Below are 13,370 nucleotides of genomic sequence, written 5' to 3' on the forward strand. Positions count from 1 at the left end.
ATTGTACACAGATTTAAACAAAATATATTTGGTACAGTAGTCATTTTTACATTCTATTTCCTCTTCGTTGCAAAGGACAACGAGTGCAACCAATCAAACAGAGCAGCAGTATATATTCAAGTTTGGACAGTATACAGTAGACAGGTTCTGAAGCAGACTATTGAACAGTTAGAATGACTTGGGGAATAAAACCACAGGGATTCTATTCAATTTCCAAAGGGGCTATGTCATAAAGCCCTCAAAGTTCCAGAATGCGGTGAAGATGGCAGCCATGTTGGTCAGGGAGAAATCCAAAGTACTTCTAATTGTAATGTCATGGCAGTAGAGGCATAATCTTGATTTTAATTATGCAGGAACATAAAAGTAAGGCATGTGATATATCAGAAATTGTGTAATAGAATTATTGTCAACCTAAAACAGTTTACAGGTTTTTATACCAATTCACTGTATAAATAGCCTCTAAAATATATGTAAAGAGAACATAAATGTCTTAATTGTTGTTTTTTTGGAAATCTGTAAGTGGTATATGATACAATACTTGTCTAACTCCTATCAACAACTGATTTCAGCCAGTGTCTGGCTGTGGATTGACTGAGTAGATTGAATGGAATGTTGGCGTGAGTATTGGCAGTTAACTAGAAAAGTTAATGGAATCATTCCTGTACAACTGGCTAGCTAGCGCGCTAACACATACAGTTAATGGAATCATTACTGTACAACTGGCTAGCTAGCGCGCTAACACATACAGTTAATGGAATCATTACTGTACAACTGGCTAGCTAGCGCGCTAACACATACAGTTAATGGAATCATTACTGTACAACTGGCTAGCTAGCGCGCTAACACATACAGTTAATGGAATCATTCCTGTACAACTGGCTAGCTAGCGCGCTAACACATACAGTTAATGGAATCATTCCTGTACAAATGGTTAGCTAGCGAGCTAACACATACAGTTAATGGAATCATTCCTGTACAAATGGTTAGCTAGCGAGCTAACACATACAGTTAATGGAATCATTCCTGTACAAATGGCTAGCTAGCGAGCTAACACATACAGTTAATGGAATCATTACTGTACAACTGGCTAGCTAGCGCGCTAACACATACAGTTAATGGAATCATTCCTGTACAAATGGTTAGCTAGCGAGCTAACACATACAGTTAATGGAATCATTCCTGTACAAATGGTTAGCTAGCGAGCTAACACATACAGTTAATGGAATCATTCCTGTACAAATGGCTAGCTAGCGAGCTAACACATACAGTTAATGGAATCATTACTGTACAACTGGCTAGCTAGCGCGCTAACACATACAGTTAATGGAATCATTACTGTACAACTGGCTAGCTAGCGCGCTAACACATACAGTTAATGGAATCATTCCTGTACAACTGGCTAGCTAGCAAGCTAACACATACAGTTAATGGAATCATTCCTGTACAAATGGCTAGCTAGCGAGCTAACACATACAGTTAATGGAATCATTCCTGTACAACTGGCTAGCTAGTGCGCTAACACATACAGTTAATGGAATCATTCCTGTACAACTGGCTAGCTAGTGCGCTAACACATACAGTTAATGGAATCATTCCTGTACAACTGGCTAGCTAGTGCGCTAACACTTACAGTTAATGGAATCATTCCTGTACAACTGGCTAGCTAGCGCGCTAACACATACAGTTAATGGAATCATTCCTGTACAAATGGCTAGCTAGCGCGCTAACACATACAGTTAATGGAATCATTCCTGTACAACTGGCTAGCTAGCGCGCTAACACATACAGTTAATGGAATCATTCCTGTACAACTGGCTAGCTAGTGCGCTAACACATACAGTTAATGGAATCATTCCTGTACAACTGGCTAGCTAGCTGTACAACTGGCTAGCTAACACATACAGTTAATGGAATCATTACTGTACAACTGGCTAGCTAGCGCGCTAACACATACAGTTAATGGAATCATTACTGTACAACTGGCTAGCTAGCGCTAACACATACAGTTAATGGAATCATTCCTGCACAACTGGCTAGCTAGCGCGCTAACACATACAGTTAATGGAATCATTACTGTACAACTGGCTAGCTAGCGCGCTAACACATACAGTTAATGGAATCATTCCTGTACAAATGGTTAGCTAGCGAGCTAACACATACAGTTAATGGAATCATTCCTGTACAAATGGTTAGCTAGCGAGCTAACACATACAGTTAATGGAATCATTCCTGTACAACTGGCTAGCTAGCGCGCTAACACATACAGTTAATGGAATCATTCCTGTACAGCTGGCTAGCTAGCATGCTAACACATACAGTTAATGGAATCATTCCTGTACAACTGGCTAGCTAGTGCGCTAACACATACAGTGCATTCAGAAAGTATTCAGACTCTTTTCACTTTTTCCAATTTTATTTTACATTACAGCCCTATTCTAAAATTGATAAAGGTTTTTAGGTGTTTGCAAATATATTAAAAATAAAAAACATAAAATACCTTATTTACATTAGTATTCAGACCCTTTGCTATGAGACTCGAAATTGAGCTCAGGTCCATCCTGTTTCCATTGATCATCCTTGAGATGTTTCTACAACTTGATTGGAGTCCACCCGTGGTAAATTCAATTGATTGGACATGATTTGGAAAGGCACACACCTGTCTATATAAGGTCCCACAGTTGACAATGCATGTTTACATTTACATTTAAGTCATTTAGCAGACGCTCTTATCCAGAGCGACTTACAAATTGGTGAATTCACCTTCTGACATCCAGTGGAACAGCCACTTTACAATAGTGCATCTAAATCATTTAAGGGGGGGTGAGAAGGATTACTTATCCTATCCTAGGTATTCCTTGAAGAGGTGGGGTTTCAGGTGTCTCCGGAAGGTGGTGATTGACTCCGCTGTCCTGGCGTCGTGAGGGAGTTTGTTCCACCATTGGGGGGCCAGAGCAGCGAACAGTTTTGACTGGGCTGAGCGGGAACTGTACTTCCTCAGTGGTAGGGAGGCGAGCAGGCCAGAGGTGGATGAACGCAGTGCCCTTGTTTGGGTGTAGGGCCTGATCAGAGCCTGGAGGTACTGCGGTGCCGTTCCCCTCACAGCTCCGTAGGCAAGCACCATGGTCTTGTAGCGGATGCGAGCTTCAACTGGAAGCCAGTGGAGAGAGCGGAGGAGCGGGGTGACGTGAGAGAACTTGGGAAGGTTGAACACCAGACGGGCTGCGGCGTTCTGGATGAGTTGTAGGGGTTTAATGGCACAGGCAGGGAGCCCAGCCAACAGCGAGTTGCAGTAATCCAGACGGGAGATGACAAGTGCCTGGATTAGGACCTGCGCCGCTTCTTGTGTGAGGCAGGGTCGTACTCTGCGGATGTTGTAGAGCATGAACCTACAGGAACGGGCCACCGCCATGATGTTAGTTGAGAACGACAGGGTGTTGTCCAGGATCACGCCAAGGTTCTTAGCGCTCTGGGAGGAGGACACAATGGAGTTGTCAACCGTGATGGCGAGATCATGGAACGGGCAGTCCTTCCCCGTCAGAGCAAAAACCAAGCCATGAGGTCGAAGGAATTTAGAGCAACAAGACAGGATTGTGTTGAGGCACAAATCTAGGGAAGGGTACCAAAACATTGAAGGTCCCCAAGAACACAGTGGCCCCCATCATTCTTAAATGGAAAAAGTTTGGAACCACCAAGACTCTTCCTAGAGCTGGCGGCCAGGTCAAACTGAGCAATCGGGGGACAAGAGCCTTGGTCATGGAGGTGACGAAAAACCGATGGTCACTCTGACAGAGCCCCAGAGTTCCTCTGTGGAGATGGGAGAACCTTCCAGAAGGACAAACATCTCTGCAGCACTCCACCAATCAGGCCTTTATGATAGAGTGGCCAGACAGAGTTGGAGTTTGCCAAAAGGCAGTTGAAGGACTAAAGAAACAAGATTCTCTGGTCAGATGCAACCATGGTTGAACTCTTTGACCTGAATAGCAAGCGTCATGTCTGGAGGAAACCTGGCACCATCCCTACGGCGAAGCATGGTGGAGGCAGGATCCACCATCCCTACGGCGAAGCATGGTGGAGGCAGCATCATGCTGAGGGGATGTTTTTCAGCAACATGGACTGGGAGACGAGTCAGGATCGAGGGAATGATTAACGAAGAAAAGTACAGAGAGATCCTTGATGAAAATCTGCTAGAGCGCTCAGGATTTCAGACTGGGTCGAAGGTTCACCTTCCAACAGGACAACGACCCTAAGCACACAGCCAAGAAGCAGGAGTGGCTCGGGACAAGCCTCTGAATGTCCTTGAGTGGCCCAGCCAGAGCCCAGACTTGAACCCGATTGAACATCTGAAAATAGCTGTGCAGCGACGCTCCCCATCCAACCTGACAGAGCTTGAGAGGATCTGCAGAGAAGAATGGGAGAAACTCCTCAAATACAAATGTGCCCAGCTGATAGAGGCATTCCCAAGACGACTCAAGGCTGTAATCGCTGCCAAAAGTGCTTCAAATAAGTACTGAGTAAAGGGTCTGTATTTTTTTTATATACATTTGCAAACATTCCTAAAAAACAGATTTCGCTTTGTCATTATGAGGCATTGTGTGTAGATTGATGAGGGGAAAAACATTTTTTTTTAAACAACTTAAGAACAAGTCTGTAACGTAAAAATGTTTTGGTGGAAAAAGTCAAGGGGTCTGAATACTTTCCGAATGCACTGTATACAATGCAAATTCTTCAAATTCATTGCTTTACAAATTATAACAGCACTGGCAAACCACGGTTGCAAACCACCCTGTCCAACATGGCTGACCTTTTATGCCATCATAAGAAGGTTCATGTCCATTCTAGGATTCTAGTGGAGAACGGCCAGTAATAGTGGCAGTAGCAGAGTAGAGATGGAACCTCCGATACCAGGTGCTATAGGAGAGGGGGAGAAACTATTTTAATGTTGTTCATGCCTAGTCATTCTAATCTGGTTCATGTTTATTCATGTCTAGTCATTCTAATCTGGACCATGTTTATTCATGTGGTTCATGTTTATTAATGTCTAGTCATTCAAATCTGGTTCATGTTTATTCATGTCTAGTCATTCTAATCTGTTTCATGTTTATTCATGTCTAGTCATTCTAATTTGGTTCATGTTTATTCATGTCTAGTCATTCTTAATCTGGTTCATGTTTATTCATGTCTCGCCATTCTAATCTGGTTCATGTTTATTCATGTCTAGTCATTCTAATTTGGTTCATGTTTATTCATGTATAGTCATTCTTAATCTGGTTCATGTTTATTCATGTCTCGCCATTCTAATCTGGTTCATGTTTATTCATGTCTAGTCATTCTAATTTGGTTCATGTTTATTCATGTCTAGTCATTCTAATCTGGTTCATGTTTATTAATGTCTAGTCATTCTAATCTGGTTCATGTTTATTAATGTCTAGTCAGTCTAATCTGTTTCATGTTTATTCATGTCTAGTCATTCTAATCTGGTTCATGTTTATTAATGTCTTGACATTCTAATCTGGTTCATGTTTATTCATGTCTCGCCATTCTAATCTGGTCCATGTTTATTCATGTCTCGCCATTCTAATCTGGTTCATGTTTATTCATGTCTAGTCATTCTAATCTGGTTCATGTTTATTCATGTCTAGTCATTCTAATCTGGTCCATGTTTATTCATGTCTAGTCATTCTAATCTGGTTCATGTTTATTCATGTCTCGCCATTCTAATCTGGACCATGTTTATTCATGTGGTTCATGTTTATTAATGTCTAGTAATTCTAATCTGGTTCATGTTTATTCATGCCTAGTCATTCTAATCTGGTTCATGTTTATTAATGTCTTGTCATTCTAATCTGGTTATGTTTATTCATGCCTACTCACCATGTGATGTTTTCTCTGGAATAAAAGATAAACAAGAGACTTGATGTTAGACAATGTTGACGTCATAACAGTCTGTCACTCTGTCTGTCATTCTTTGTCACTCTGTCTGTCACCCTGTCTGTCACTCTCTGTCTGCATTCTCTGTCTGTCACTCTGTCTGTCATTCTCTGCCACTCTCTCTGTCACTCTGTCTGTCACTCTGTCTGTCACTCTCTGTGTCACTCTCTGTGTCACTCTCTGTGTCACTCTGTCTGTCACTCTCTGTTTGTCACTCTCTGTTTGTCACTCTGTCTGTCACTCTGTCTGTCACTCTGTGTCACTCTCTGTGTGTCACTCTGTCTGTCACTCTGTCTGTCACTCTCTGTTTGTCACTCTGTCTGTCACTCTGTCTGTCACTCTGTCTGTCATTCTCTGTCTGTCACTCTCTGTCTGTCACTGTCTGTCACTCTGTCTGTCATTCTCTGTCTGTCATTCTCTGTCTGTGTCACTCTCTGTGTCAGTCTCTGTGTCACTCTCTGTGTCACTCTCTGTGTCACTCTGTCTGTCACTCTCTGTCTGTCACACTGTCTGTCATTCTCTGTCTGTCACTCTGTCTGTGTCACTCTCTGTGTCACTCTCTGTGTCACTCTCTGTCTGTCATTCTCTGTCTGTCATTCTCTGTCTGTCATTCTCTGTCTGTCACTCTCTGTCACTCTCTGTCACTCTGTCTGTCATTCTCTGTCTGTCACTCTGTCTGTCATTCTCTGTCACTCTCTGTCTGTCACTCTCTGTCTGTCACTCTCTGTGTCACTCTCTGTCTGTCATTCTCTGTCACTCTCTGTCTGTCACTCTCTGTCTGTCACTCTCTCTCTCTCTCACCGACACACACCGACACCGACACACACGCGGTCTTGGTTTCAAGAGGTCTAGGTATGGGTCCTGTGATGCTGAAGGTGGTCTCCATGGTTACCCGTGATGGTGAAAGTAGTCTCCATTCCAGCGTGGATGTGGTCGGCAACGTGGCAGTGCAACAGCCATGTCCCAGGGTTCCCTGCAGTCATCTGGACCGTCTGAAACGTCCCCGGGAACAGGTCAAACACATCCGCGCGGTGCACACTGTCCACCTGACACACACACACACACACACACACACACACACACACCAGGGGAGAGAGAGGAGGACTTGGGAACAGGTCAAACACATCCGCGCGGTGCACACTGTCCACCTGACACACACACACACACACACACACACTAGGGGAGAGAGAGGAGGACTTGGGAACAGGTCAAACACATCCGCGCGGTGCACACTGTCCACCTGACACACACACACACACACACACACACACACACACACACACACACACACACACACACACACACACACACACACACACACACACACACACACACAGAGAGAGCACACACACTTGGGAACAGTTGTCGGTCTCAGGATCATACATACATGTACTCTATTATCATATATATATTTATACCGTGGCATCGTTGAATACTCCTTTCTGATTGGCTTGAAGGGCATTCTAGAGTGTGCATTATTTCTCTATAACGGCATGGTATATTTGCCAAGAGTGTGCAAAGCTGTCATCAAGGCAAAAGGGTGGCTACTTTGAAGAATCTAAAATATATTTTGAGTTGATTGTTTGTTGAACACTTTTTTTGGTTACTACATGATTCCATATGTGTTATTTCATAGTTTTGATGTCTTCACTATTATTCTACAATGTAGAAAATAGTAAAAATAAAGAAAACCCCCTAAATGAGTGTCCAAACTTTTGACTGGTGCTGTACACTGAACAAAAATATAAACGCAACATGTAAAATGTTGGTCCCATGTTTCATGAGCTGAAATAAAAGATCACAGAAATGTTCTATATACGCACAAACAGCTGATTTCTTTCAACTGTTGTGCACAAATGTGTTTACATCCCTGTTAGTGAGCATTTCTCCTTTGCCAAGATAATCCATCCATCTGCCAAGTGTGGCATAACAAAAAACTAAACAGCATAATCATTACACAGGTGCACTTTGTGCTGGGGACAATAAAAGGCCACTCTAAAATGTGCAGTTTTGTCACACAACACAATGCCACAGATGTGTCAAGTTTTTGATGGAGTGTGCAATTGGCACGCTGACTGCAGGAATGTCCACCAGAGTTGTTGCCAGAGAATTTAATTTAATTTAATTTCTCTACATTAACCCGTCTCCAACATCGATTTAGAGAATTTGGCAGCAAGTCCAACTGACCTCATAACCGCAGACCACGTGTAACCACGGCAACTGAGGACCTCCGCATCCGGCTTCTTCAATTGAAGGATGGTCTGAGACCAGCCACCTGGACAATGTAACTGAGGAGCATTTCTGTCTGTAAAAAAGCCCTTTTGTGGGGAAAAACTCATTCTGATTGGCTGGAGTCTCCCTAGTGGGTGGGCCTGGCTCCCTAGTGGGTGGGCCTGTCTCCCTAGTGGGTGGGCCTGTCTCCCTAGTGGGTGGGCCTGTCTCCCTAGTGGGTGGGCCTGCCTCCCTAGTGGGTGGGCCTGTCTCCCTAGTGGGTGGGCCTGCCTCCCTAGTGGGTGGGCCTGTCTCCCTAGTGGGTGGGCCTGTCTCCCTAGTGGGTGGGTCTGTCTCCCTAGTGGGTGGACCTGTCATCCTAGTGGGTGGGTCTGTCTCCCTAGTGGGTGGACCTGTCTCCCTAGTGGGTGGGTCTGTCTCCCTAGTGGGTGGGTCTGTCTCCCTAGTGGGTGGGCCTGTCTCCCTAGTGGGTGGGTCTGTCTCCCTAGTGGGTGGGCCTGTCTCCCTAGTGGGTGGGCCTGTCTCCCTAGTGGGTGGGTCTGTCTCCCTAGTGGGTGGGTCTGCCTCCCTAGTGGGTGGGTCTGTCTCCCTAGTGGGTGGGCCTGTCTCCCTAGTGGGTGGGCCTGGCTCCCTAGTGGGTGGGCCTGGCTCCCTAGTGGGTGGGTCTGCCTCCCTAGTGGGTGGGTCTGTCTCCCTAGTGGGTGGGCCTGGATCCCTAGTGGGTGGGCCTGTCTCCCTAGTGGGTGGGCCTGTCTCCCCAGTGGGTGGGCCTGTCTCCCCAGTGGGTGGGTCTATGCCCTCCCAGCCCCACCCATGACTGCGCCACTGCCCTGTCATGTGGTATCCATAGATTAGAGGCTAATTTATTTATTTTAATTGACTGATTTCCTCATATGTACTTTAACTCAGTAAAATCTTTAAAATTGTTGTATGTTGCGTTTATATTTTTGTTCAGTATATATTTCAACATTTGAGGTAGACTACGTGATCATACCGGTAACAGATCTGTTGTTGTATTACTTATGAGGCACAGCTGAATGACATTTAAAAAAGTTGTTTATTTTTATTTTACTGTGCCTGCATCTGATGGTCAGTCTCTGCGGAGAGAGAGCAGCAGATTGAGATCAGTCTCTCAACAACAACATCTCTCCTCCACTGACCAAAAAGGGACACCGTCTCTCAGCTGATGGTGAAACACCAGCCGCACTCCATTATTTCTGGCCTCGTGCACAAATTCATGTTGTTACTCCTATGAACAGAGAATGTGAAATATTTGCAGTACTTGTTGTAGCGCTGAGTGGAAACAGGAAGTGCTAAAGATGTTGACAGTGGTGAGTAAGAACTTAAACCAACTCGTAAAAACGGCCGTCTCTTCACTGTATTCGTTGACCGTCTCTCTCCAGTCGTGGTTTTAAACGTTTTGAAATCTCACAGTTTCAACTTTGCTGTAGCTTTCTTTTATGACTGCAGACGCGGTCATCTGAGCCATCCGATTGGCCAGCGGAGGCCTGTAATGCACTTGATTTGGGCAGCAGAGTACCTTCAGACACATGAAAAGGTTCAAAATGTGTCACGATCGTTAAATAATATAAATCAATAATTAGACACCGTGTGAATAGAGTTCCACATTTTTAATTGAATTTACTTTTTTAATTAGTGAAACGCATCAAAACAACAAAGATATAAGGATGTGATGTACGTAGAGCACATGAGAAACAATATCCCACATCCCAGGTGGGAAAAAGGCCAAACTAAGTATGATCCTCGATTAGAGGCAACGATATTCAGCTGCCTCCAATTGGGAACCATACACACACACCAACATAGAAATGTAATACCTAGAAACACCCCTAGTCACGCTCTGACCTATTACACCATAGAGAACCCCGAGGGCTCTCTATGGTCAGGGCGTGACAAAATGGCAACAGTTGGCCTACTACCCCGCGCTCAGAGCCGTTGAATCTGGTGCACCTACCACCAACAACCCGAGACAAATAAAAATAAATAGGAACACAAGGCTTTATAGTTTACAGAAATGTTTGGAGATAGACTAGGTGTCAGGACCCGGTTTTGAACCTGGGTCTCCGGAGTGAGAAACAGTCACTTAACCAACTGAGCCACGAATAGACAGCAGAACCCAGAAGATGAGGCAGACACAGCAGTACTTAAGACGGTGTATTTAATAAAGAAAAATCCTAAAATACAAAAAATGGCAAATCCAAAAGGTGGTAGGTAAAACACAAAAAGACCTCAAAAGAAACTCACCAAAAATAAACAAAAACAAAAAAAAGAATACCACAAGAACGTCACCCGGAATCGACAAGAGCACACAGAACACTAGGGCAGGGTGCTAACATACAAACACAGAGCACAGAACTGAGGGAAACAAAGGGTTTAAATACAATCAGGGGAAACGAGACACAGGTGCAAATAATAATGGGGATCAAGGGAAAAACATAGGGACAAAAAGCACAATGGGGGCATCTACTGACCAAAACCCGGAACAACCCAGGCCAAATCCTGACACTAGGAATGCCTTGGAGATCGTTGACCGGTTGGTCACTCTAGAAAGCTCTAGAAAGTTGAGTGAAGGTCAATCTCGTGCTTCTCTATGTGGGCTTCTTTTGGTCTGGCTCCTGGGGGAGCTTAGAGGGAACATTCCTCACCAGTCACGTCACCCATTGAGCATGTTTGGAATGCTCTGGATCGACATGTGCAACACAGTGTTGCAGTTCAAATAACCAGCAGCATCGGACAGCCATTGAAGAGGAGTGGGACAACCTTCCACAGGCCACACGCAACAGCCTGACTAACTATATGTAAGGAGATATGAATCAACAGATTCATATCTGTATTCCAGGTCATGTGAATGAAAATCTTTGAAATTGTTGCATGCTTCTGTTTATATTTTTGTTCAGTGTACAGTATATATACATATAATATCTATTGATCACCAGCCATTTAGTTGAAATATTGCCTTTCGGTTTCTCTATAAAAGTGAGGAGGGAACAGAATTAAGACAATGTACTGGAAAACTGACTCCAGTGATCATGATTATGATGAATAATAATAAGACGCCGAACGAGGAGAGGAAGAAGAAGAGGAGGAGGAAGAAGAAGAGGTAGAGGAAGAAGAAGAAGAAGAAGAGAAGGATAAGAAGGAGAAGAAGAGAATGAAAAGAAGATGACGAACGAGGAGAAGAAGGGGAAGATGAAGAAGAAGAAAAGGAGAAGAAAAATGGAGAAGAAGAGGAGAAGAAGAAAAGGAGAAGAAGAAAAGGAGAAGAAGAAAAGGAGAAGAAGAAAAGGAGAAGAAGAAAAGGAGAAGAAGAAAAGGAGAAGAAGAAAAGGAGAAGAAGAAAAGGAGAAGAAGAAGAGGAGAAGAAGAAAAGGAGAAGAAGAAGAGGAGAAGAAGAAAAGGAGAAGAAGAAAAGGAGAAGAAGAAGAGGAGAAGAAGAAAAGGAGAAGAAGAGAAGAAGAGGAGAAGAAGAAAAGGAGAAGAAGAAAAGGAGAAGAAGAAGAAGAGAAGAAGAAGAGGAGAAGAAGAAAAGGAGAAGAAGAAAAGGAGAAGAAGAAAAGGAGAAGAAGAAGAGGAGAAGAAGAAAAGGAGAAGAAGAAAAGGAGAAGAAGAAGAGGAGAAGAAGAAGAGGAGGTTTGTCTTACTTTATAAGTGAAGGTCTCAGCGTGGAAGTGGACGGTGTGAATGTCGACCTCGTTGCCCATCCCCAGTAGATACCAGTCCACTGTCTGGCCATTAGACATGGTCAGACCATGAAGGTTTCCATACAGCTTACCATTTATACCTACACAGACACACAGACACAGACGCACACACACACACACACACACACACACACAGACACAGACGCACACACACACACACACACACACAATAATACTCCTTAATACCATCACAGTCAACATGATCACTCTCAGCCTCCTGTCTGTATATTAATACAGGTGTCAGTACTACATCAGTCAACATGATCTCCCTCTCAGCCTCTTGTCTGTATATTAATACAGGTGTCAGTACTACATCAGTCAACATGATCTCCCTCTCTCAGCCTCTTGTCTGTATATTAATACAGGTGTCAGTGCTACATCAGTCAACATGATCTCCCTCAGCCTCTTGTCTGTATATTAATACAGGTGTCAGTACTACATCAGTCAACATGATCTCTCTCAGCCTCTTGTCTGTATATTAATACAGGTGTCAGTGCTACATCAGTCAACATGATCACTCTCAGCCTCTTGTCTGTATATTAATACAGGTGTCAGTACTACATCAGTCAACATGATCTCCCTCTCTCAGCCTCTTGTCTGTATATTAATACAGGTGTCAGTGCTACATCAGTCAACATGATCTCTCTCTCAGCCTCTTGTCTGTATATTAATACAGGTGTCAGTACTACATCAGTCAACATGATCTCTCTCAGCCTCTTGTCTGTATATTAATACAGGTGTCAGTACTACATCAGTCAACATGATCTCTCTCAGCCTCTTGTCTGTATATTAATACAGGTGTCAGTACTACATCAGTCAACATGATCTCTCTCTCTCAGCCTCTTGTCTGTATATTAATACAGGTGTCAGTACTACATCAGTCAACATGATCTCTCTCTCTCAGCCTCTTGTCTGTATATTAATACAGGTGTCAGTACTACATCAGTCAACATGATCTCTCTCTCTCAGCCTCTTGTCTGTATATTAATACAGGTGTCAGTACTACATCAGTCAACATGATCTCTCCCTCTCAGCCTCTTGTCTGTATATTAATACAGGTGTCAGTACTACATCAGTCAACATGATCTCTCTCTCTCAGCCTCTTGTCTGTATATTAATACAGGTGTCAGTACTACATCAGTCAACATGATCTCCCTCTCTCAGCCTCTTGTCTGTATATTAATACAGGTGTCAGTACTACATCAGTCAACATGATCTCCCTCTCTCAGCCTCTTGTCTGTATATTAATACAGGTGTCAGTACTACATCAGTCAACATGATCTCTCTCTCTCAGCCTCTTGTCTGTATATTAATACAGGTGTCAGTACTACATCAGTCAACATGATCTCCCTCTCTCAGCCTCTTGTCTGTATATTAATACAGGTGTCAGTACTACATCAGTCAACATGATCTCCCTCAGCCTCTTGTCTGTATATTAATACAGGTGTCAGTGCTACATCAGTCAACATGATCTCCCTCTCTCAGCCT

The 13,370-nt window shown here is 43.7% G+C and overlaps 1 protein-coding gene across 1 annotated transcript in view; it reads right to left on the bottom strand.

Annotated features, from left to right (window-relative positions):
• Positions 1–3,086: 3,086 nt before the first annotated feature.
• hephl1b (hephaestin-like 1b) overlaps positions 3,087–13,370 on the bottom strand; it is a 96,102-nt gene continuing 85,818 nt past the window's right edge. Inside the window, 4 exon segments of the mRNA XM_064971064.1 lie at positions 3,087–4,908; positions 5,872–5,886; positions 6,821–6,974; positions 11,823–11,962. Coding sequence (XP_064827136.1) covers positions 4,844–4,908; positions 5,872–5,886; positions 6,821–6,974; positions 11,823–11,962 — 374 coding nt within the window. The 3' untranslated portion in view covers positions 3,087–4,843.

This window comes from Oncorhynchus masou, chromosome 8 (genome assembly GCF_036934945.1).
Source record: "Oncorhynchus masou masou isolate Uvic2021 chromosome 8, UVic_Omas_1.1, whole genome shotgun sequence".
NCBI lineage: Eukaryota > Metazoa > Chordata > Actinopteri > Salmoniformes > Salmonidae > Oncorhynchus > Oncorhynchus masou.